The sequence below is a fragment of the Myxine glutinosa genome, chromosome 1 (assembly GCF_964187855.1).
Source record: "Myxine glutinosa chromosome 1, kmMyxGlut1.1, whole genome shotgun sequence".
NCBI lineage: Eukaryota > Metazoa > Chordata > Myxini > Myxiniformes > Myxinidae > Myxine > Myxine glutinosa.
Window position 1 is genome coordinate 54,906,609 of NC_136261.1, and position 27,553 is coordinate 54,934,161.

General features: G+C 45.0%; 1 protein-coding gene across 1 annotated transcript; it reads right to left on the reverse strand.

The window, feature by feature from the left end:
* LOC137424128 (sphingosine 1-phosphate receptor 3) lies at nucleotides 1-27,182 on the reverse strand. The gene is made up of 4 exons (XM_068111597.2): nucleotides 26,989-27,182; nucleotides 3,740-4,495; nucleotides 1,670-1,806; nucleotides 1-1,545 (listed from the first exon to the last, which is right to left on the reverse strand). Exons 2-4 carry the CDS (start codon nucleotides 4,367-4,369, stop codon nucleotides 1,062-1,064), a joined length of 1,251 nt encoding a protein of 416 aa, XP_067967698.1. The 5' UTR covers nucleotides 4,370-4,495; nucleotides 26,989-27,182; the 3' UTR covers nucleotides 1-1,061.
* Between the last annotated feature and the right edge of the window lie 371 nt (nucleotides 27,183-27,553).

Here is a 27,553-nt window from a genome sequence, read left to right on the forward strand (position 1 = left end):
TACATTCCAATTTACTTTTAATACACTATACATAATTATGGTGCCACAAGAATATCAATTATTTTGTATATGGACACAACAAAAAAATTATACAAAAAAGGTACAATATTGTTGCAACAGTATAAATTTACTCTTACGCGATTCCTAATCTACACTTGGCCAGAGCCATATAAATTGATACTGTAGTACGGCTGTTTTACAATTGACATATTTAAGCTCCTGTACAAGTTTCACAATATTAATGCACTTCAATAAAATTGTACCAACAAACCATTTAATTTCTCTTCTGTTAATCTGTGTCCAAGTAACGTTTTTCAAAGCTGAGATTTTGAAAAGGAAAATAAATGATCATATCCAGGACTTCCAGCTTGGAACAATCTTAATAACACCAAAGATTCCTTGTAAATCAGCGACTGACTCTGGAATGTTACAAAATCTGCAATATTAAATAAAGAGGTTCTGCAAATGTCTGCAGATCATTGACAATTGTAGACTTGCTTTGAAATCCATGGGGAGGAGGAAATTCCTCATCAGTTGCTATCATAAAGATGAGTCGGTGGTAGCCAGAGAAGGGAAGTGATGTCACATACCCCAAGCTCAGTGGCTGTTTGGCTGAAGAAAAGTCTAGAGAGAGAGTGTGTGTGTGTGTGTGTGTGTGAGCTCGTCCACGAGGGTAAGACCCTGTAAACAGAATGCCAAAGCCTCGAGATGCAAACAAGGGAGGACCAATACTGTTTCGTGCACACTATGCAGTCTTTGAACTTGATATGAAATATGCTGGAAAATATCACCCAAGTTCAAATGAAGACTTATTTGCTTCTTTTATGATAAATCATTGCTTACCATGTCTGACATGTTCCAAACTAACAATATACAGAGAAGTTTTATTCTCTAAGTGATTTTAATGTTTTTGCTTTAGTAGACACCCAGAAGCAGATTGCTAATGTCCAATCAGGGCCAGCGATTCACTCAAAATTGAGGTGTAATACCGCTGACGGTTCAAGTGGCGTCTTTTCAAGCTGTCCAACTTCCCAAGTCGGCATCGATCAACATTGCTGGACCTAGCACTTGCACTGGGATGGGGTGCCCAAAACTAGTCCAAGGCCTTGTGAGTTTGTAGCTGCAGCTGGACGAGGGTGAGCGCTATGCCTTAGCCAAGGCAGACAACAACGGTTTGCGGCAAGCAAACGGGTCTTGAGACAACCGGGCGTGTTGTGTGCGTTTCCTGGGTCCAACGACAAATTATTGACATGCGCATCTCCAATCTCTGATAGACTTCGAGTGCCAGTGAATGTGGGCAGGTTGGAATCGGGTTCCTTTGTCCTCTTTAAGCAAAACAGGCTTCGGTAGGCCCGTCGGATGTCCTGGCTGGCGGCGGCAGCCAGGATGGGGTTGATGGCAGAATTGAGGACAGCAATGGCAATGACATAGTCCGCCTTGAAGAGTGCTGGGCATGAATGCCCACAGGAGGCAGCATCTGTTAATAGTAGAATGAAGACTGGTGCCCAGCACAAAATAAAGACGCCAAGAATCACAAGAAGTGTCCTGAAATGCAGAAGAATTATCAAAAGGTGTCACTAAAGAATTCCCTTTTTGTATCACATTCAGCAGCAGCAAATATAAGCAACTTAACTAACAGGTTCTGTTGAATCAAAGGTCATTATCTCACCGCAAGATGGAAACTGAGCGACGTGTAACAGAAACTCGGCGACCGCTCTGCTGAACCAATCGGTAAAGCCGTAGATACAATACGACCACTGCAACCAGCACTGCACTCAGTAGGCTTATGCAGAACCCCACGAAGCTCTGAAAACAAACAAACATACAAGCTCCTTGACATGTGCGCTTGGGTCTTTTGAGATCAACCAGACCCGTTCAGCAATGCTGCATGAATTATGAGATGGGAAAGTGACTCAGGCCGAAAGAGTCCACTTGAGATTTTCAGCAACTGTGTGCAGCAAAATCAACAAAGAGATGCCAACTCTTGCTTTTTCTCAGGAGAGTCCCATTTATACGTCCACACTGGAATAACCATCATCTGCGCCTTTCTGGAATACCAGTGCAGATATGAATGAAAGTGATTTGATGCCATTTACCAGAGTTGCAGCAGATAGTCAGTGCTTTTTTAGCTTTTGGAGTTATACTGTCCTTTAATATCAAGTGGATTGGATTCCTTATAGTTTTTTGCCTCCGCCACCAAAGGTGAATGGAGGTTATGTTTTCACCCCTGTCTGCCTGTCTGATTGTGAACATCTCAAAAAGTTTTGGATGTATTCGGACGAAACATGGTGGAGAGATTGGGTGTGCGACAAAGAGCGAATCGATTAGATTGTGGTGAAGATCTCAATACGGATCCGGATGCTATAATTAAATAAAAATATTTTTGTGTGATTCTTCACTATTGAGTGATGGGGCCAAAAACGATATATAGCTTTATATTTCAATAGGTTGCGGATGACATGACAAAAATAGGTGGATACGTTGGGTATGTGACAAGAAGAAGCCGACTAGATGTTGGTTCAGGTCGGACTCCAGATCCGGCCTATTAGGGGGATATTAGGATAAACTGTGCAGTCTGCTCCCCACGGAGTGCCGTTCTAGTTGTTTGTTTGTTTCAACTTCAACTGTTCAAGGCACACCAGGCTACCACGGAAGTTTCATTGGCTACTGGTTACAATTCTGGGAAACTCGCCATTCCGACGCAGGACGCTCGAGTGAGAGTGCAGGAATATAGCCAGGGTGCCGGCAATAACTCCCCTACTCTTTGTGAGGGACACCATGAGATGTTTAACATCCACCATCTAATGCTGGCGGATGGAACGTCAAGTTGAATGTGCATCTGAGCGACGGTACACACATTGACGAATTGTCCTGCATGTGAAACACCAGTGTGGTGGTTTGTAGCTGCACTGAGATTCAAATCCATGCGAGAGGCGAACCCGAGCATCAGAGGCCATGATTCGAACTGAAGCACCAGAGGCCATGATTCAAACCAAAGCACCAGAGGCCATGATGAGAACCCAAGCACCAGAGGCCATGATTCAAACCCAAGCACCAGAGGCCATGATGAGAACCCAAGCACCAGAGGCCATGATTCAAACCAAAGCACCAGAGGCCATGATTCGAACTGAAGCATCAGAGGCCATGATTAGAACCTAAGCACCAGAGGCCATGATTGGAACCCAAGCACCAGAGGCCATGATTCAAACCCAAGCACCAGAGGCCATGATTCAAACCCAAGCACCAGAGGCCATGATTCGAACTGAAGCATCAGAGGCCATGATTCAAACCCAAGCACCAGAGGCCATGATTCGAACTGAAGCATCAGAGGCCATGATTCGAGCTGAAGCATCAGAGGCCATGATTCGAACTGAAGCACCAGCATGATTCAAACCCAAGCACCAGAGGCCATGATTCGAACCCAAGCACCAGCGGCCATGATAAGAACCCAAGCATCAGAGGCCATGATTAAAACCTAAGCACCAGAGGCCATGATTCGAACCCAAGCACCAGAGGCCATGATAAGAACCCAAGCACCAGAGGCCATGATTCAAACCCAAGCACCAGAGGCCATGATAAGAACCCAAGCACCAGAGGCCATTATTCGAACTGAAGCATCAGAGGCCATGATTCGAACCCAATACAGGAGAGTTAAACGAGCATTACAAATGAATATATATGGCTTCGTTTTGATTATTACATGAGCCCATGAAACTATGGAATGGTGTGCCTATTTTACCTTGGCATAAAGTGGAAAAACAGTGGAGCACTCGTTCAGTCGCCCAAGACAATTCCAGCCAAGGCCCGGCGCAGTCCCAAGCAACAAGGCGAGTGCCCAGCATCCAGCCATGATGGCCACGGCTCTGCGTCGGAGTACCGCCCGTCGAGGCAACCTGGCCGATCGCACCGCACCAGCCACGGCACCTCGTTGCCCAGCGACCGCAAGCAGGCCAAAGACCGCAGCAGACAGGCACACGAAACTGGCACCTTCCCGAGCAAGCCACGCTTGTGGTGACAACTGAAGCGTCCGCTTACCAGAGAGTGCCACATTCGCACCGTAGGCAGTTGCTGCAAGCAGGTCAGCAAGTGCAAGGTTGGACAAACAAAGGTAAGCGGGAGCCCGTAGGCGACTCAAAACGACGAGCGCGAGGGCATTTTCAAGAGCGATGAGGACGCAGAGAAAAAGTGCTGCCACCCGTGGCCCAGTTATTTCCACGTTAACTGTATCATCGACGGTTTGTCGATCTCCAAGACGGCCGGTGTAGTTGTAGTGTGCACGGAGTAGTGCAGGGTTGCTGTACCAGCTGTCTCTGTCGCCTGATACACCATGCATTGCATAGTAATCGAGCGTTGTGTTATCAACCACCATAGTGAGTCGGAACCCACACCTTGGTCTCAAGATTGACCTGCTTGATCAATGATTGCCTGACGATTGCTGATTCTTGCTGACGAAGGAGCATCAAGCGCCGTAAGTCTCCATTATTCTTGGACGAACCTGGGGAAGAAATAAAGAATGCATATTAGAAAAGTTGTGTTTTACACTCCAATTGAAGTGTGCTAATCTGTTCGTAATATTTTGGAAGAGTGGCTTAGAATAGTGGCTTGGATTGGCAGGATGGCGGAGACCTATTTATGCACACTCGCCTGTAAGCTGGCCAGCTAGGGTTTGAATACCGACCAGGATATAAACTGGCATCCCGGTGTTTCAGAGGCGCAATGATTCATCAATATGTGTGCCATTTATATGGACGTTAAATTGGGCGTTCAATTGGTCGGCATTAGTTGGTGGACATTAAAGATCCCATGGTGTCCTTCCTGAAGAGTAGGAGAGATATCGCTGGCACTCTGGCCAATCAAATTCCTACTCTAACGATTTAGTCGAGGGTCGGACCTGGCTCGCCAGTTTGTGGAATGAGCCAAAAACATCCTCCAGCCAACCCCACAAGAACATAAGAATAATTGGGGCCCTTAAATAATAAGAAGAGCAGGAGCAGCATATTTTGGCCATTTGTGTGAGATTATTGTCGGATAAAGTAGGCAGTCTGGTCGTTTCCCTCGTGGTCCATCATTGTGTCATGTCACTTGAATAATATCTCAACTGTTATCATTAGGGTCCACCAAATATATTTTTTTTGGTGGAATTTTTTTTTAAAAGATAGACTCGTTCCAGGTTTTTTTAAAAAAGATACTTTTTCCAGCTTTTTTTCTTCTCTCTCTCTCTCTCTCTCTCTCTCTCTCTACAAGATTAAGGCTCATGAAAGACCGAGGTGGCAGAGGTTATGAACTGACAGTGAGGCAGCAGAGCTTCTCTTGGAGACAAGAAGGAAGAGAATGAACAAGCATTCTGAGTATTGCGCTGCAATACATGTCCCCTACCGGCAGTCTGTCGTCCGGAAAACTGTTGGGGAATTTTCCAAGGGTTATTTACCCATAGGTTCTGAATCGTTCCCAATCGCTAATTACCTCAGGACGGGCTCACCTGTGATTCGCACTCGGGACTTCGATTTATACACCTTGCAGACAGGTCAGCAGAAGCACGAGAAAATACGTTGTTGATAAAGAACCTTTCGAGTCGCTAAATATCAGTAATTTATTATATTTTCCGGTTCACGATGAATGATCGATGTGTATATATATGTTGCTCGGCTGGCTACGCCCCTCCCGAAAGTGCGCGCTGTGTCGCGCTGTTGACGTTCGCGAGACGAGGCTGAGGACGCGCAGTGCGGCTTGAGGAGAACTCTAGAATAAACAAGAGATATCCATTTAAAAAAAAAAAAATTTTCGTTTAAGTAACGATATCTGCCAAACCACGTGCCCTATCGCAAATTCCAAAAGGACATTTTAGGAGATTGACATGCTGAACAGAGTTTAATTAACGATATCTGCCAAATCACGTGCCCTATCGCAAATTCCAAAAGGACATTTTAGTAGATTGACATGCTGAACAGATCTGTGAAGTTTCCCCTCGATTGGATCAAAAATGAGGGAGGAGCTCGGTTTTAAAGGTTCATGCTTAAAAACGTCATAACTCTGAAACCATGTGATGCAGGACGTCATGCTCGCTGACTTTTTTGTTCGTCATGGGTATGCGATTCTGCCTGCAAAGTTTGGCCTCGATCTGTTCAGCCGTTGCAGAGAAAAAGGGGTTTTCGTGTTTTCACGAAAAACAATATGGCGACCGAACCACGTTACCTGTGACATCATAATTACCATTAAAATATTCTACAGACCGAGTCCCTCCTACGGTGAAAGTTTTATCTCAATCGGTCCTATTATTGCAGAGAAAATCTTTTTTAAAGGAAATTAAAACTTCAAATGGCACTGAGGGAAGGATCATCAGAATTATCAGAATTACCAAAGTTCAAAGTGCCATAACTTTGTCAGAAATGATCGAAACGTCGTGAAGTTCGAACTTGATCTGTAACAAATCATGAGGAATCCATGTGCCAAGTTTGAAATCATTAGCGTTAAGCGTTTAGAAAAAAAAAGTCCGGAAAACTGTTCTTTGCGTGACGGACTGACGGACTGACAGACTGAGGGACGGCGTGCAAACCTATAGTCCCCTCCGGTGTACACGGGTATGGGACTAATAACCATGAGAAGAGGAGTGAAGGACAGACTGCAAGCAAGAGGAATGGGATAGGAAGTACTACCAACACCACATTCAGGATAAGAACATAAGGACACATTCATGTACTTTTACAGGAATTTACAAAGACATTTGTAGACAATGGACCATGGTATATAGGATTTGATCTTTGGATTGTTCATGTCCTTCTGCTGCATCTGATTTCTGCACAAGTTCTTTTATGAGCTTTAGATAATTGTTTAAAAAGATATTTCATGTTTGAATTCAACCCATCAGATAAAAAAGCAAAATCATGCTGAGTCCAAGGGTCAAGCCCATGTGGCGAAAGAACAAAAAAAAGTCTGCAATAAGAAACTGCAAGAAAAAGACATTCAAAGCAGAAACAACAGAAGACAGGAATTGCTATAGTGACTATGTGACAAAGGATTGTAGTGGTGGTGGTGTGTTAGAGAGAGGGTGGTGGGTGGTTTTACATAAAGGGAGTACGTACAATGGAGGCAGCAAAGCACGTTGAGGTACAAAGTCTGAGTAGGTTGGAGATGAAACACCATGGTAAGTCGCTCTGATAGGTGGTTGTAAAACACCAGTCACACAACTGCAAGACCATGGTAAGTCTCTCTGATAGATGGTTGTAAAACACCAGTCACACAACTGCAAGACCATGGCAAGTCGCTCTGCTAGATGGGTGTGAAACACAAGTCGCACAACTGCAAGACCATGGTATGTCGCTCTGCTAGATGGTTGTAAAACACCAGTCATACAACTGCAAGACCATGGTAAGTCGCTCTGATAGATGGTTGTAAAACACCAGTCACACAACTGCAAGACCATGGTAAGTCGCTCTGATAGATAGTTGTAAAACACAATCCCCACAACTGCAAGACCATGGTCAGTCGCTCTGATAGATGGTTGCAAAACACAAGTCGCACAACTGCAAGACCATGGAAAGTCGCTCTGATAGATGGTTGTAAAACACAAGTCGCACAACTGCAAGACCATGGTAAGTCACTCTGATAGATGGTTGTAAAACACCAGTCACACAACTGCAAGACCATGGTAAGTCACTCTGACAGATGGTTGTAAAACACCAGTCACACAACTGAAAGACCATGGTAAGTCACTCTGATAGATGGTTGTAAAACACAAGTCGCACAACTGCAAGACCATGGTAAGTCACTCTGATAGATGGTTGTAAAACACCAGTCACACAACTGCAAGACCATGGTAAGTGGCTCGACTAGATGGTTGTAAAACACCAGTCACACAACTGCAAGACCATGGTAAGTCGCTCTGCTAGATGGTTGTAAAACACAGTCCCCACAACTGCAAGACCATGGTAAGTCGCTCTGATAGATGGTTGTAAAACACAATCCCCACAACTGCAAGACCATGGTAAGTCGCTCTGATAGATGGTTGTAAAACACAAGCCCCACAACTGCAAGATTGAGCATTCAACAATGCAGAGCCTGATTATCAGGGTATATAGATTCGAGTAGTTCTTAGAACACCTGACAAAGAGCATATGAGCTCTCTTTGGGAGCCAATGGCCATCCAGTTAGGAGATGGTGCCTCCTAAAAAACACCCATGCAGATTGGACAGGTTCGAGTCATACCAAAGACCTTAAAAATGGTTCGTGCTGCTCCCTTGCTTGACGTTCAGCATTTGAAAGGATAGAGCACAGACAATCCCCATCGGTTGGCATCCATGCAGAGGAGGAAATTCCTCCTGAGGAAATGCCCCGCTGAGTGTGGGCGAAAAGTAATGCGGGCGAAAAGTAATGCGGGTGAAAACTGAGTAATGGAATCGTAATTCAGCCCACGATGTATGGACCCCAACTAAAAAGACAGGTGGTGCAATTACCTGGGACGCCCAAGCAGAGAAGTGTTCTGATTGATGAAACTGAATGTGCCGATGTACAACAGTGGTGAGAGAGTTGGACCTGGACTTCTCATGACCAATCACGAAGATCATCAAGAAGTTGATCAGGCAGCTTTCATCAAGAACCTGCTTTGGCTCCTCCTGCGTCAAATGGATGACGCACTAATGGATGTCAGTAGTTGGATGGGATTCCACATTACAGTTCGTAAATGTGTTCCAATCAGTAATGCTACAGTCAGTTACCTACCCACAACCAATGCACCTCCAAATGAAATGACGAGTAACGAGATTATTCACATAAGTAAGAACATCATGAGTGATTTGCACATTAAAAGTGTTGTTCTTGTATTGACCAAGCATTGCATGCCAAGGTATCAGAAGTGCTCTTGTTCCCTCAAGGCAGTGTTCTGGGCCCTGTGCTTTTTCTGGTCTTCATCAATGATCTCTCTGACTCTCTTGAAAATCCTCTCTATCTCTTTGCTGATGAATCCACTCTCTGCCGCTCCATACCTCACCCCTCAGATCGGCAGTCTGCAGCCTCCTCACTCTCTGCAGACGTGGACAAAATCACAGACTGGGCAAAAAAGTGGAACATGTCTTTCAATCCTGACAAATCTCACACTCTCACTACACTACCGGTCAAAAGTTTTAGAACACGTCAATTTTTCCAGTTTTTATTGAAACTTACCATGTTTAATGTGTCAATGTACTCGGAAATTAAGCAGAGAACAAATAAACAATTGGAGATAGAAAAGAAATCATAGAATCATTTTGTTTAACAAAATTTAATTTAAAAATTTGGCTCAGCAAAGTAGCCACCTTTTGCAGATATAACCGGCGAACACACTCGTGGCATTCTTTCTACAATGGAAATCAAATATTGTTCGGGAAGTTGATGCAAACAATTCATACAGGTGTCCCAACCTCTGCTGATTACTTGATTACAACCCCCCTGTCTGTATAAAAGCAGTATTGGAACAGACTGTTATTACACCCTCTGAAGCATTATTTGGACAATATTGCACTGCAGGAAGTAGTATATTGCTATCATAATGGCGAGAAAAAGGCAATTAACCAAGGAAGACAGCAGACCATTATAACCCTTAAAAGTGTAGGTCTTTCCTTTAGAGAAATTGCAAAGAAAGCCAAGGTGTCAGTGAGTACAGTTTCCTACACCATCAAAAGGCACTTGGAAACTGGAGGAAACTCTGACAGGAAGAGGTCTGGCAGACCCAAAGCCACAACAGAATCAGAAGACAAGTTTCTGAGAGTCAACAGTTTGCGTGATAGGCGGCCCACAGGACAACAGCTTCAAGCACAGCTCAACACGGGTCGAAGTAAGCAGGTCTCAGTTTCAACTGTGACGAGAAGACTTCGAGCTGCAGGTTTGACAGGTTGAGTGGCAGTAAGAAAGCCATTGCTAAGATGGCAAACTAAGAAAAAGAGGCTTGCCTGGGCCATGAAGCACAGCAAGTGGACTACTGGAGACTGGAAGAAGGTCTTATGGACCGATGAATCAAAATTTGAGCCTCCTCACTCTCTGCAGACGTGGACAAAATCACAGACTGGGCAAAAAAGTGGAACATGTCTTTCAATCCTGACAAATCTCACACTCTCACTAGGGTTTTTGTATGCCGTCAAGTAGGCAAAAGGATGGTTCCTCAGTGTGTGACACCAACTGTCAAACATGGAGGGGGAAGCGTGATGGTCTGGGGCTCTTTTGCTGGATCCAGAGTCGGCGACTTGCACAGAGTGACTGGCACCCTGAACCAAAAGGGCGACCACAGCATTTTGCAGCGCCATGCAATACCCTCCGGTATACACCTAGTTGGTCAGGGGTTCATCCTCCAGCAAGATAATGACCCTAAACACACCTCCAGGCTATGTTGAAACTACCTTCGTGGAAAAGAACAAGATGATAGGCTTCAAATCATGGAATGGCCAAGTCAGCACAGCACAGACTTAAACCCCATCGAGCTGGTTTGGGTTGAAATGGACAGAAGGGTGAAAGCAAAGCAACCTACAAGTGCAACACATTTGTGGGAACTTCTGCAACAGTGTTGGGAAGAACTTCCCGAACAATATATGATTTCCATTGTAGAAAGGATGCCCAACAGTGTGTTTGGCGGTTATATCTGCAAAAGGTGGCTACTTTGCTGAGTCAAAATTTTAAATTAAATTTTGTTAAACAAAATGATTCCATGATTTCTTTTTTTATCTCCAATTGTTTATTTGTTCTATGCTTAATTTCAGAGTACATTGATACATTAAACTGCGTAAATTTAAATAAAAACTGGAAAAATTGAGGTGTTCTAAAACTTTTGACTGGTAGTGTATGTCTCTCCGAAAAGACAGACTGGACAACCCTCCAATCTACTTTCTCAACAATCCTCTTCAAGAAGTTCTGTCACTCAAGGTTTTGGGTCCTACTATCTGCCATGATATTTCCTGGGACAACCACATTTCCAAGCTGGCCTCCAAAGCCAGTCGCCGACTGGGCATCCTCGGTCATGCGAAGTCCTTCCTTGGCACACCTGAGCTCCTCACCACATACAAGGCTTTCACCCGCAGCTCAATGGAATACTGTTCTCCCCTCTGGGCTGGTGCTCCTGCCTCACACCTAGCTCGGCTTAACGCTGTTGAAACCAAAGCTTTCAGAATCATTGGAATCTCCCGTGATGAATCTAACTCTGAGGGCCTTTCACTCACTCACCGCAGGCAGGTTGGTGGTCTTTTTGTCTTCTACCAACTCCTCTCCGGCCTAGCTCCCCCAGCTCTCTCTGTGCTCTGTCCCCCAAATATTCCTGCAGGTCGCACAAGATCTGCCAGCAACCCTCTTCTGGTGAAACTGCCAAAATCAAGACTCTCTAATCACCTTCACTCTTTCATTCCTCTTTTCTCCCGCCTCTGGAACAAACTCCCTCACTCTGTTCAATCCCACTACTCCCTCCAGGTCTTTAAAACAGCTGTTCACCACCCTCTCTTATCTTCATCCATCCAAAACCTTGATCTTTTCTACCCCTGCTAATTCACCCCAGATCCACTTTTTTTGAAATACCGATTTATTTCCTGTAAGTCCTTGCAGTGTCCATGCGTTTTTTACTTCTCCCACCCCCACCTCCATGCCATGCCCCCTTCCCCCAAGCCGTCTCCCTCCCACAGATCTCCCGATGTCCCTGTTCTCCACTGTTGTACTTGTGTGCTTCCCCCTCTCTCCCCATCTTGTCTCTCGATCCCTTTATCATTTGTTTTATGTGTCAGTTTGTTTTTTGTGTGATTAATGTTAGCTCTTACACGAGCCTCGATCTTGTATTCAAAAAAAATAATAATAATAATAAAGAAACATAAAGATCTCTATCAAGGTAACATCATCAGGATGGGTGCATTCCATACCATTTGCCATCTGCTTACTATTTTGACCAACCATTTTTCCTCAAAGATGTGTATTGAATCAGGCATTATTGTGGAAGATTCCGTAGATGCTGTGATGGAGAGACAGCAGTACAACAGAGAAGTCCGAATACACAAGTACGAGTCACTGATGACAATTGCCTGGAGTGGATTTGCTGACTGGATAGATGAGGTTCATCCACCCAAGAAAAATCATTTGGAACAAACCTGGGACCTCGTATCAGATTTGCATGAGGACATCAGGAAAACAACTTCCGGTTGAGGATTCAGTGTCATGGACAACTGATTGGCTCTCGCTCCTCCAAGTTCATCTAAGCTAAGTTCCCCAGACCATAAGCATTGTGTTTTATTTGTATTTCTTTTTTACTGGTGTGTGTTTTCATCACTTTTTGTGTCACAAACTGTATCCTGCTGTGTTGAATGGTTTATTTCATGTCCCGAGTTAAGTCGGGCCTACTGGTGATGGAGTGTGCGTCCCCTCTGTTTTTTGCCTCGTTTTCACTCATTTTTTCTTAGCTATTGTTGCCGTACTTCTGAAGCCACAATGCCCCCTGCTTAGAACAGTATAAAAAGGGCAGGTTTCGTTCAGGTTTAGCCCGTTGGAGATCCAACCAGGATAAACTCAACATCGAGAGCTGCAATCATAAAATACTCACAGGGGGTGAAAATATTGATGAGAAACATGTTGAAAATATGAAACCTTTTTGCGAGACACTATCCGCTTTGTCACAAAAGATGGATAAAAAAAAGAGATCTCAGCCTAAACAATGAGTTTTTCAATTCAATGTAGAGAAAGCTCGCCTTTATTTATTGCAACAAGCGTTCAAAGTCAGTCCCAAAGTTTACTCTAAGCCAGCCAAATACCTCCTTCCAACGTTGTTCTGCTGAGCTGTCAAGAGGAATGTGGGATTGGGGCAGGAGCTTGACTGGCTCGCTCCGGTTTGGCATGCACACCTGCTGCACACTTTCTTCTCCATCTTTATCCTATCAATCGCCATTCAGCAAGTCTCGTTACACTTTTATACCCTGAGTTATTCCAACCATACCGGCCAGACACTGAATGGGAACATGACTAATTAATTCAAAACGAATTATCACACAAAGGTTTGGATTTTAGATCGGTTAATATATTAATTACCAGTCGGTGTGCAAATCAAAAGATGCCTCTTCACTTTTCTCAATCCTCATCCCAGACTCTTCTCTACTTGCTGCTCCAGTGTCATTTATCACTCATCATATTTACTGTTTTTCTTTTCTCTGTTTCATTTAACTCCTTTTTGCTCCCTCCATATAATCCGCAAATTTTTTGCCAAAAGATTTTAAAAGTGCCCCTGAAGTGAAAAAGCATCAATTCCCTGATTTCTACAAGAAGTTGCATATACTCGAAGTTGCAAATAGTGTGGGATTGTGTTTGGGGTCCAATTACAAATACACATCAATATTCGAGCTGAAAAAAAAAAAAAAAAACCACACACAGCCTGACAGATCCCCAAACTCCGACAGATCTTCCCACCCCGACAGACCTCCACACCCCGACAGATCTCCAAATCCCGACAGATCTCCAAACTCCGACAGGTCTCCAAACCCCGACAGATCTCCACACCCCGACAGCTCTTCCCACCCCGACAGATCTCCACACCCCGACAGATCTCCAAACCCCGACAGATCTCCAAACCCCGACAGATCTCCACATCCCGACAGATCTCCACACCCGGACAGATCTTCACACCCCGACAGATCTCCACACCCCGACAGATCTCCACACCCCGACAGATCTCCACACCCCGACAGGTCTCCACACCCCGACAGATCTCCACACCCCGACAGATCTCCACACCCCGACAGATCTTCACACCCCGACAGATCTCCACACCCCGACAGCTCTCCACATCGCGACAGATCTCCACACCCCGACAGATCTCCACACCCCGACAGATCTCCACACCCCGACAGATCTTCACACCCCGACAGATCTCCACACCCTGACAGCTCTCCACATCGCGACAGATCTCCACACCCCGACAGATCTTCCCACCCCGACAGACCTCCACACCCCGACAGCTCTCCACATCGCGACAGATCTCCACACCCCGACAGATCTCCACACCCCGACAGATCTCCACACCCCGACAGATCTTCACACCCCGACAGATCTCCACACCCTGACAGCTCTCCACATCGCGACAGATCTCCACACCCCGACAGATCTTCCCACCCCGACAGACCTCCACACCCCGACAGATCTCCAAATCCCGACAGATCTCCAAACTCCGACAGGTCTCCAAACCCCGACAGATCTCCACACCCCGACAGCTCTTCCCACCCCGACAGATCTCCACACCCCGACAGATCTCCAAACCCCGACAGATCTCCAAACCCCGACAGATCTCCACATCCCGACAGATCTCCACACCCGGACAGATCTTCACACCCCGACAGATCTCCACACCCCGACAGATCTCCACACCCCGACAGATCTCCACACCCCGACAGGTCTCCACACCCCGACAGATCTCCACACCCCGACAGATCTCCACACCCCGACAGATCTTCACACCCCGACAGATCTCCACACCCCGACAGCTCTCCACATCGCGACAGATCTCCACACCCCGACAGATCTCCAAACCCCGACAGATCTCCAAACCCCGACAGATCCCCAAACTCTGACAGATCCCCAACAGTTCTCCACACCCCGACACATCTCTAAACCCCGACAGATCTCCAAACCCCGACAGATCTCCAAACCCCGACAGATCTCCAAACCCCGGCAGACCCCCAAACTCCGACAGATCCCCAACAGTTCTCCAAACCCGACAGATCTCAAAACTCCGATAGATCCCCAAACCCCGACAGATCTCCAAACCCCGACAGATCTCAAAACTCAGATAGATCTCCACACCCCGATAGATCTCAAAACCCCGACAGACCTCCAAACCCCGACAGATCTCAAAATCCCGACAGATCTCAAAACTCCGATAGATCTCCACACCCCGATAGATCCCCAAACTCCGATAGATCCCCAAACTCCGACAGATCCCCAACAGTTCTCGAAACCCCGACAGATCTCCAAACCCCGACAGATCTCCACACCCCGATAGATCTCCAAACCCTGACAGATCTCCAAACCCCGACAGATATCCAAACCCTGACAAATCTCCAAACCAGACAGATCTCAAAACTCCGATAGATCTCCAAACCGCTCCTTTCTCTCTCCAATCATATATTTTCTTCATTTTTTATTTTACTTTTTTTGCCGACCTTGCTTAAAGGCTTTGCTCCTTGAGATAAACAATTTGGTCAAAGATTCAATCGCAACCCTCCCACCCCGCACTTTTACCTTCTTGATCACGAGGTTCTAGATCCGCCATTGATTTCCCTGCTCCTTTCCCCACTCAATGTAGGAAACATGTCGGGGCTACAAGGTGCCAAGTAGATATGATACCATGAGGTTGGAAACAAAATTCACACTGTACTTTCCTTGTTACTCTGAATAGGAAAACCCTATAGTACAGCAATTACACAAACACAGCAGGTACCTAGTTATAATTAAAAGGTCTTCTGAATAAATCAGCATATGGATCTGATTAATATTTCTCCTTAAAGGCCTCATTTGTGTTTTTCGTGTTTATAGGAAAACATAGTTAATATTAATGAACAACCTTTATTAAAAGTAATATTGATAAAAGGCGATAAAGATTAATGTAATACGGTATCTAAAGTGTGGTCTTCACCTCATACGGAATGATTAATCCAAATTTGTTTAAAAATAGGATTTCAAGATAAGAGTTTTGAGCTCATTATGAAACTAAAACATTTGTTTGTTTTTCCTTTAGAACACAAATCACTTTAAAATCAAACAAAAGGTAACCTCAAGTTTTATATAGCCCAAAAAGAACAACATTCCCAGGAAAAAAAAATTCAAAACTAATCAGCACAAAAGTATTTATGATTTAAAAAATGGGCCACGTATTTATTGTCCCCCGTCGCACCGCGGAGCGAAAGGGGGACTATGGTTTTCCCCTCCGTCTGTGTGTGCGTGCGTCCGTGCGTGTGTGCGTGTGTGCGTGCATCCGTGCGTGCGTGCGTGCGGACGTGCGTCCGTGCGTGCGTGCATGAAGGACCGAATTCTAATTTGGTGTGTGGGTGCAACCCACGTCAACATCCAAGATGGCCGCCGCCATGTATGTCTGACGCCATGTATGTCTGAACCTTGTGAGCGGAATATCTTGAAAAATAAGCGAAGTACCAACTTCTAATCTGGTGCGTGGGTGCATCTAGGCATAAGGAAGAACGCTATTGAAAATTGGGTCGCTACGTGAAAATCCAAGATGGCCGCCGCCATGTTTGTCTGAACCATGTGAGCAGAATATCTTGAAAAATAAGCGAAGTACCAACTTCTAATCTTGTGTGTGGGTGTATCTCTGCATAAGGAAGAACGCTATTGAAAATTGGGTCGCCACGTCAAAATCCAAGATGGCCACCACCATATATATGTCTGAATCTTGTGAGCGAAATATCGTGAAAAATAAACGAACTGCTAACTTCTAATCTGGTGAGTGGGTGTATCTACGCATAAGGAAGAACGCTATTGAAAATTGGGTCGCCACGTGAAAATCCAAGATGGCCGCCGCCATGTATGTCTGAACCTTGTGAGCGGAATATCTTGAAAAATAAGCGAAGTACCAACTTCTAATCTGGTGTGTGGGTGTATCCAGGCATAAGGAAGAACGCTATTGAAAATTGGGTCGCCATGTAAAAATCCAAGACGGCCACCTTGCGTCTTCCACTTTGTCAACTCATATCACTTCAACGACGGGGGACTGAGGCGTAACGCTTGTTATCTTTATGTTTACATTTACCTTCGCTCTATGAAGCAGCAAAAGGTCTGAATCATAGCTCTCTATTACTTCATCTTAGAGAAGATGTTCTCCTTTTTCCAGAGTAATTCCGACTTCCATTATATCCTTCGTCTCTGTTTGTTTCCATCTTGTTCTTGGCATCTGTACCCACTGTTATAGATTCAACATTTATTTACATTTTATAACACAAACACTACAGTCTACAGTGTTGTCAAGCGGCAAGGCCAAATATGATTACAGTATAGCCCAATCTTTTTCATTTGTACAGCGTGTTCCAGAGGAAAGTATCACTTTGTGGAAATATCACCATTTTAAATTGCCCTCCAAAGGTGGGAAATTTAAAGTGCCGATGCCAATATGTATAGTCTATAGTCTATACTAATATACAGTGTATATATATATATATACATATAATTATATATGCATATATATACAAGTGTATATATATACTTCTATATACCTATATATATATTGTTGCGGTTTTAGAACCCTCACCTGTGTAAATACTTGTAAATAATTCTCATCATTAAAAGGTCAAAGGTAGCACCCATAGATAGGCCACAGCAACATAGGTCACCATAGGAATTTCAGTTATTTCCTTATTATGTGTCTAGTTAAGGCTGTGTTTCCAATAGTTGAATCTGCGTTGCATCAATTAAATAAGAATAGGTCCCAATCCATTCGGGCCATTTTGCCAACCTCTCTCTCCCAATTCTGTTACTCGCCTTGGTTAGCGTTCGCTCAGGCGCTGCCATTAACCACGCGGTCAAGCTCGAGGAAGAAGGGGGCGGAGCGCCAAGGACAAGGTGTGGCCCTGTCAACCAGCCATCAAAGGCGGAGCCGGTAAGCCCTTACCAGCCAACCAGGGCTGAGGTGAGCTCGCTGGCGGGCGTGGTTTCCAAGCGTGCGGATTGATCTGAAAGCGCGTTATATAAGCGCGAGCGCCAAGCCCTTTCACAGACTGCGTGAGGGAGCTCGATTGTAAACGACTGCGTGAGGGAGCTCGATTGTAAAGGACTGCGTGAGGAAGCTCGATTGTAAAGGAATGCGTGAGGGAGCTCGATTGTAAAGGACTGCGCTGGGGAACTCCTTTTTGCACGGACTGCGCGGAAACGTCTGATCGTGGCAAAGCCTTTTGATACGGACTGCGCCACGAACTGCCTTTTGCATACGAACATTGATCGAGAGAGAGAGAGAGAGTGTGTTTGGCACGATATATGTTTATTACGTACGCAGTATCCCAGTCCCCCCGATATACGTAAGGTCCGCTCGCGGTCAACGACACGTGGTGTGCTGCCGGCCTGCTGCCTTTTCCCATCACCACCACGGCACGAGTCGGGACCAGACAAGGAGCCTGGACATCTGCCTGGACCTTCCACCCTACCCGCTACAATCCCATGTGAGTGTGTACGTTTGTCTGGGGTCGTTAAGTTATGACTGTATAGTTAAGCCTGCCCTGTGTCCTGCTTATTCTTCTTCTTTCTTGTATATTCCTTTCCTTTCCTCTTCTTTTCGGTTGTAAGTAAATTCACCCTGTTCTTTCTTGGTTTTTCCCTAATCCAACCGCCTCCGTCCTTTCTTTCCATTGAGTACATGTGGCACGATTTCGGAACCGCTATAATCGGGTGTAGTCATAGTTAATGGCTCGGGCCGCGGATTGCTAACCGCTCGGCATTTTCCATCTTATCCGTGGTTCGAGCGGGAGTTATTTCCCTGCTCGCGGTCGGTGTTGGTAATGAGGTATTTGGGACCCAAATTGACCAATCACCCTACCCAAGACCGACCGGGAGAAGCGTTGTAGCCTCCAGGACTCGGGACGGCCAGCTTAAAAGGACAAGGGGATTAACCCCCCCCACCCCCTTGATAAGGGGAGAGCCGACCCCCGAATCCGTAACAATATATATATATATATATATATATATATATATATATACGTAGTGTGTTCAAAAAGTATCCGACCTTTATTTTTCGTGCGTAAAAAAAAAGAAGCTAGGGAGGCGTTGATTGGTGCACGTATGTAGGCGATCCTAATGCGCACGCGTCAATTTTTTCCCACCTGCAGAAGCTGTCATTCGACGGCAGACCGCCGATGAGTGAGGACATGTAAGCGAGCGCCGTCGGATTTTCGTTTTTGATAAAATGACGGAAAAACTTGAACAACGCTACTGCATCAAATTTGAGTTATATATATATATTTGTGCAGTGTCTGTCCTGTGTTGTCTTGTCACTAAACTACTCCCTCAAACTGTTGTGAAATCGTACCAACCTTCAGGTATGCACCAACCTCTCCCGTCGGTATGTCCGAAGAGTATTTTTTAAAGAAAATGTTTCCAATATATATATTAATTTTTTTGGGGAAATTAATTTTTTTCAACTTAAGTTTTCAACTTCAATTGTTTAGAAAATGTGATATCACGTATATTACAAATACATTTGTGCATTATGATTGTTTGAATTATAATTGGTGTAAACCATGGAAAAACGGCAACTCAGTTACAGTCATTTATCTATACTAGGACGTGCCCGTACGTGGGTGCCCGCTCCTTGCCAAAAAAAAAAAAAAAAATGTCTTCGCCCATGCATGCATGGGCGTGCCCATGGGCCCATGGGCGTGCCCGTAAGTGCGTGATGTGACCGTACAATTAATGTATCGTCCCGACGCCGCAGCTCGGATGGCGCTGCAGTTAATCGGGCCTGTATCGGCAGAGTTATTATAAACGTGTACTACAATCGATCGTACCTTACAGCGTCTGCTCGCCACGTTCAGCATCAGTACGTCGTCACTATGACTATCCGTAAGTCCGGAAGTGACGTCCTCATTTGACTGTCCGGAAGGTCGCATATCGCAGTTACGATGAATCGCAAATTAGTTTTAATTAGTTTTAAAACATAGTTTAACGCCAACATAGCGCCAACATAGTTTGCCAACGTGAAATAAATGAATACGCTCTCAAATGTGCCGTCCGAGGCAGAGTCTGATCGCCACGTTCGGCACACGTGATAGCTCGCTGCTCTCTGATTGGTTGAATCGTTTTTTGGACATAGCTCGGTAACTACTTGTCCGATTAATATGAAACCTTGAAAAGGCACATCCTCGGGTCCCCAGCAATATACCTGGCAAGTTTCAAGTATATCGGACCCGTGGTTGTCGAGAAACAGCGGTCACAGACACACAGACAAACACACAGACAAACACACACACACACAGAGATTACTGGAATTATAGATAGATATCTACATATCTGGGCAGTGTCTGTTGTCACTGAACTCCTCCCTTAAACTTTTGTTTCTGTGGTTGTGAAGTGTTTTTAATAACGTGGTGGTGGTTTTGAATCACGTGGTGGTGAGGTATTTTGAATTAGTTGGTGATGATGTGTTTTGAATTACTTGGTGGTGAGGTGTTTTAAATTATGTGGTGGTGAGGTGTTTTGAATTGGTTGGTGATGAGGTGTTTTGAATTAATTGGTGGTGAGGTTTTTAAAATTTCATGGTGGTGAGGTGTTTTGAATTACATGGTGGTGAGGTGTTTGGAATTACATGGTGGTGAGGTGTTTTAAATTATGTGGTGGTGAGGTGTTTTGAATTACGTGGTGGTGAGGTGTTTTGAATTACGTGGTGGTGAGGTGTTTTTCATTGTGTGGTGGTGAGGTGTTTTAAATTACGTGGGGGTGAGGTGTTTTGAATTACATGGGGGTGAGGTGTTTTGAATTACTTGGTGGTGAGATGTATTCAATTACGTGGTAGTGAGGTGTTTTGAATTACATGGTGGTAAGGTGTTTTAAATTACGTGGGGGTGAGGTGTTTTGAATTACATGGGGGTGAGGTGTTTTGAATTACTTGGTGGTGAGATGTATTCAATTACGTGGTAGTGAGGTGTTTTGAATTACATGGTGGTAAGGTGTTTTGAATTACGTGGTAGTGAGGTGTTTTGAATTACATGGTGGTAAGGTGTTTTGAATTTTTGGTGGTGAGGTTTTTTAAATAACGTGGTGGTGAGGTGTTTTGAATTACGTGGTGGTGAGGTGTTTTGAATTACGTGGTGGTGAGGTGTAATCGTCCCAAACTTCCAGTCTGCACCTACCCCTCCCGTATGTATGTGCTGAGGGGTTCTTTTTTGAATTATATATATTTTTTCAACCTAAATCTTCAACCTAAATTGCTTATAAAAATGTAATATCACAAACACTTCAAATAAATTTGTGCAAAATAATTGTTTGTATTATGATTGGTGTAAATCATGACAACACAGCAACTCAGGTGCAGGCATTATCCTCAGCTAAAATATGCCCGTTCCCCAGTAACGACGCGTGGTGAGGCGAGCGCAGCGAGCCGAGACAAGCTAGTATATATATATATATATATATATATACATATATACAGTCGTGGCCGTAAATTTTGGCACCCTTGCACTGTTTTCAAATAAGTCACAATTTTCTCTAAAAATAAGTTGAAATTGACAAAAGTATTTGGTCTCCGCAATTCTTTATTTCACTGTTAATATTACAGAACCTTTGTTTTTGATTCAGAACTTAATATAACCTTTTCAATCAGAAAATAAGAAGAAATGGCATTGACAAAATTATTGACACCCGAGACTTAATATTTGGTAGCACACACAGCTTTTGGACAAAATAACTGCAGTCAAGCGCTTCCTATAATCATGAATGAGCTTCCTTCACCTCTCTACTGGCTGTTTAGCCCACTCTTCTTGTGCAAACTGCTCCAGTTCTCTCAGATTTGAAGGGTGCCTTCTCCCAACTGCTGTTTTCAGATCTCCCCACAGGTGTTCAATGGGATTTAGATCTGGACTCATTTCTGGCCACTTCAGAACAGTCCAGCGTTTTGTCTTGAACCATTCCTGGGTGCTTTTTGAAGTGTGTTTGGGGTCATTATCCCAATACAAGACCCATGACCTTCGACTAATTTGGTCTCATCTGTCAACAGGACATTCTCCCAGAAGGATTTTGGCTTGTTCAGATGTGTTTTGGCAAACTCCAGTCATGCTATCACAGCAGTGGGGTCCTCCTGGGTCTCCTACCATAGAACCCCCTTTCATTGAGTTGGTGATGGACGGTGAGAGTTGAAACTGTCGTACCTTGTGTCTGAAGGTCAGCTTGAATCTTTTTGACAGTTGATCGAGGTGCTTTCTCCACCATTCAAATAATCCCTTGCTGCAATCTTCGATCAAGTTTTCTCTTGCGTCCACGTCCAGGGAGGTTGGCCACAGTGCCATGGGCATTAAACTTCCTGATAACATTGCGTACGGTGGACACAGGAACATCAAGGTCTCTGGAGATGGACTTGTAGCCTTGAGATTGTCCATGCTTGGTTACAATCTTGTGTCTGACCTCCTCAGACAATTCTCTGGTTTTCTTTCTTTTCACCATTCTCATTGTGGTACACACAGTGGCACAAAACAGCAGAATGTATCCTTTTCTCCATTCAAACTGGCCGAATGAGTAAAATTTATATTGCAGGCACCTGCATCTCACCACAGATGACTTCAATTCAAAAGGAAGGAGAATCATCTGCTTGAAATCTAATTATTTCTGACAACTTCTAAAAGGTGCCAATAATATTGTCCAAGCCATTTTTGGATTTCTGTGTTGAATAAGCTTGGATTTAGTATTTTTTTCAGAATTTTTGGTTTTGTTCAACTGCAAACCAAAGAAATACATCTGTGGATACCGAATCATTTTTTAATTTCAACAATTTTCTGGAAGAAATAATGCATTATTTGAAAAAGTGCAAGGGTGCCAATATTTTTGGCCGAGAACCTACTTGTGAGTTTTGAGGGAAGATTTTAAAGACGTTGTGGAATGCAGTGAAGGATGTGGCCTGGACGGAGACATGGAGGACCCGTCTGGGTAGAGAGGAACACGGTTGTGAACAAATCATTCCTTTTTTACACGTATTTCCTGCGGGTTTTTCTCTCACCCATCAATAACTACAGAACTGCGGTGGCAGAGGAATGGAACGCGTTGTTCTGGAAATTTTGTTTACGGTAAGAGTAGCTCTCCCACCCTGGATAAGCACACTTCTCTGCATTACTGCTGATCCTTAAGCCTTTTCAGCTAAAAAAAAAGAAGGTTTTAACTTGAGCGACACTCGGTAGAGTGCATACTTGCGCCAGGCTGAACAGTTTACGTTTTGTATCCACTGATAGGCCGGATCTGGATTCGGACCTGAACCAAAATCTGATCGGGTTGTTCTTGTCACCGAACCAACTCGTCCACCTAGTTTAGTCATAAGTCATCCATAACTTTTTTAAATATCCTGTTATATATCACTTTTCGCCCGATCCCTCAATGGACCCATGGCCTTGCTATAGTATATAGTCATATAGATATACTATATGGCTTCTTCAAGAGGGTAAGCATTGGCATATCCATGGGTGGGTTGGGGGATGATGAAGGGACGGAAGTGTGGGGGGGGGGGGGAGCAACCCCAAAATCGAGGAGAGGAAACAACCCTGATTTAAATAACTTTAATTCAATAAAAACTTACTTGCCTTGTAAAGTTTTGTATATTGCAAATCGATTGGTCATTGATGAAGAGAATGAAAAACCTTTAAATAGGCAGTGGCTGAGTTTACAATATTGGATTTTGTGTTTATCTCGAATTCACGGGAAATGACTTCACTCCATTTTTCAACGAAGGGACAAAGGCTTGAGGAATGCATCCTGTGATGAAGCATTGGAGGAAAAACAGGAAGGTTCAGGCACAAGAGGGCGACACTTGATCTCATCGCTTGTACCCCCAATCCTCCGCTAGACAACAGGTCACACGCTCAGGTACGTGTTTGACCTTCTTCAATCGAGTATTATCGGGAACAGCTACTGAGACAAAGAGGAGTTTGTAGGTAATCTCAGGGGACAGAAATCGTCCTAACATGACGAGCAAACTTTCACCCTAATGAGCAGACAATCTCATATACTATAGTCTGTTTCTTCTTATTCACAAAACAGCATTTCAATATGTCATCAACGGCGGCCATTAAACGGGTTCTCACTGTGTTTGGCTGTATCCACCTTTACAATCAGGGGAAAAAAAAGTTTTTCAACTTCTGGTGTTATTATATTAATAATCAAGTGGAAAACTCTGTGTTAAACAGGTATGAAATGCAAAAATTAAATAATTGAACATATAACTTCGACAAATACTGTGTGTGTGTGTGTGTGTGTGTGTGTGTGTGTGTGTGTGTGTGTGTGTGTGTGTGTGTGTCGTTGATTGTTAACAGCATATGCGGGTTTCCGAAGGTGTAACGCAGCCATCCCAGGTCTCAAAGTATTCACCTTCGTGTATATGTGTGTGTGCATGCAAGGTGCAGTTGTTGGCTGCAATCTCCACACATAGTTGTGTTTCAGGAGATGTAACGGAGACCTACCACGTCTCAAAGTATCCCTCTCCATTAAGAATACGTCGATATGGAGAGGCTCAGAGAGGAAATCGAGATGATAGGATAGACGCTCAGAGAAGAGATATAGAGGCTTAGGGAAGAGATAGAATACAAGACATGAAAGTGTGAAACAGACAAAAGTGAAAGTTCGTCCACATTCAGACAAACAAGACGTGATGCATAGCAGAGACAAGTGCTGGTGGCTCGTCGCTTCCCTAACGGGAATATAATTAAAAGTGGGGTTCGACAGAGGAAGAAGAATCTCAATCTACGATTCAAAGAAATGGGGAGAAAATAAATGTACGTAAGCCGTGAACTTTGGGTTCATTAACACCTTCGGTATATGAACATGGACTTTAACATGCAATTATCATATTATAGTTCCTCGTACTTCTGTTTGGATGAATTCATTTATTGTTGCTTCCGTAAAACAGAAATGCTTCCCAGCCATTCCCAGTCCTAGAAAACATCCCCGCTCTTAAAATCACATTCCTAATAAACATCCTGCTGGGTGTTCCCATCAGAGCACTGCATCGTATCCTATATGCTGCTGTTTCGTCCATTGCATCCTAATGTCCTTGTAATTCAGGTAAAAGTACATTTATGTGTCCTAATGTTCTTGTTCTGTATGCGATGTATGTACTAGCTCTATTCTACCTGAAAAAGGTTCATCCTGTTCAAGTCATGATCTTCCACACTGCATTGTGGGTAAAATTGCAGCCGGTCAAAGCCAAAGGTTGTGATTTCCGACCTGCTGTACAAAGTATAACAGGTGCGTTGTCGGTCACGTGATTCACACACGGGCTGCTGATGGTAAAATTTATGATTTTATTCTTCTCTTTCAGCAGCGATTCCCACCAAAGTAAATCTAAATTCGTAAAATATTCAAATACTTGAATATTTAAAAAAAAAAAAATTTTTTATCATTTCAATTTGCTTTCATTCTCACTTTCCTCTCTTTGCTCCAACCACCAACCACCAGGAAGATAAGCAAAGACGAGAAGGAAGTAAGGTTAAAATTACTAGAAGAGTGAAATTTCGGAAAGTCAGATGGAGATGATAATTTAACGCACATTTACTTCCCAGTATTAGCAATCATATATTTATTACGCAGAATAATTTAAGCTTCCTGCCATGTGCGCACTGGTACAATTTCTCCCTCTCCTTCCATTTAGTGAAGAGACCCAGAAGCTTTCTTCCAAAAATTGTTGAATCCACCAACGGCTCATCTCTGGACCATTGAGCGTCGCCCCACCGGCTTGCCCCGATACCACTGTAAATGATGTCCACTGGCTCGCCTTCCCCATTATACGCAGCCCAAGGGCTCAACAGTCTCATTGTATGACATCCCATGGGCTCATGCTTTCACTCTATCCCTACTCTCCCTTTGACCCATCTCCCACGGGGACGTCTATCCCATTGTACGATTCCCCACGGGTAGGTCTCTCCCATTGTACGGTGCCCCACGGGCACGCCTCTGCCATTGTACGATGCCCCACGGGCAGATCTCTCCCATTGTACGATGCCCCACGGGCACGTCTCTGCCATTGAACGATGGATGCCCCACAGGCTCATCTCTCCCATTGCACGACCCCCCACGACTTCATGTTTCCCATTGTGTGACCCTCCGGTCAGCTCGTCTCTCCCAATGTACGACCCCCCACGAGTAGGTCTCTCCCATTGTACGATGCCCACGGGCAGGTCTCTCCCATTGTACGATGCCCCACGGGCTCATCTCTCCTATTGCACGACCCCCCACGAGTAGGTCTCTCCCATTGTACGATGCCCACGGGCTCGTCTCTGCCATTGTACGATGCCCCACGGGCTCGTCTCCCCCATTATACGATGCACGATGCCCCACGGGCTCGTCTCCCCATTGTACGATGCCCCACGGGCACGTCTCTGCCATTGTACGATGCCCCACGGGCACGTCTCTGCCATTGTACGATGCCCCACGGGCTCGTCTCCCCCATTATACGATGCACGATGCCCCACGGGCAGGTCTCTCCCATTGTACGATGCCCCACGGGCTTGTCTCCCCCATTATACGATGCACGATGCCCAACGGGCACGTCTCTCCCATTGTACGGTGCCCAACGGGCTCGTCTCTCCCATTGTATGACACCGCCCCCCCCCCCCCACGACTTCGTGTTTCCCATTGTGCGACCCTCCGGTCAGCTCGTCTCTCCCAATGTACGACCCCCCACGAGCTCCTTATTCCCATTGTACGCCGTTTCCTTGGCGCTGCTCGCTCCCATTGTCATGCGTCTTTCGGCGCCTCCACGGTCGTTTGAAAAGCCCTGTTGTTATTATTATTAGTACTCGGGCGCGTTACCGGTATCCCCGGCTGTTTACAATGTATTCCTCTTATTTACCGACGGCAACAAACAACTTCAAAAAGTAATTGCGCGACCAGTTTGGCTTCGAGACCTGAATGAATGGACCGACTCACCGTCCCAGCAATGTCCCTTTAACACACGATGACGTCAAATAATAGACTAATACTCCAAATGATTGTCATTTGTAAAATAATGGTCTTACTTATAATGGGAATAAATGAGCGAAACGAGGTCCGAATTGCCACGTCGGTCTAATGTATGTACAGTACCACTTTAAATACATTATACATATATTAATATATTAATGTGCCGAGTAAAGGTATATACCTACATGGGACTTGGCACCCCATGGCTCATATACACTTTCATGAAGACCTTTAATAATGCAGACAAGGAAAATGCATTCCGTACAACACGTGATTACATCAAGACCCGCGCTTTTGGTCTTAATAGGCCATCAGAGAGGCACCTGCGGGTCCACAAAATGGGATCTTGGCCGCCAAGCTCACCTTGGCCGCCTCGCGGAAACGTGTCGGAGGCTCCGAGTTACATGTTCGGGATCCTTGGAGATCCACTCGTCGTTCCTGGAACCCGAAGATGCACACTCGGGGTGTTTCAGATCTCGCGGAGATTCCAACTGAAGAGCACTCTTTGCTCCGCTTTGCTTTCTCTCCATCCCCGGATTCCCCGCCCCCTCCGTCTCTCGGATCCACGGATGCCCCGCCCCCTTCCTTGCTCCACCTCCACCCCCGGATTCCCCGCCCCCTTACTCGCTCCACCTCCATCCCCGGGGCCCGGATTCTCCGCCCCTCTCTGCGCAGGACTCTCCCCGCCATTCCCTCCACTCCCATCAGACGGCCCCGCCACCGAAGACCGAGTGGCCCGCGCCCAATCCTGTTGCTCTTTCATTCGTGCCTTATGGCCGATGTTAATCCCTAAACGACATCGTGGACGTGGCGTGTACATCACGTGGCACACTGCAGGTCAAGTGGAGTGCATTTGAAAGTGCTCTCTGTATCTCACTTTTGTAACCGGTATTTATTGAATTGGTACAATCGATCCTGTGCAGCAGGA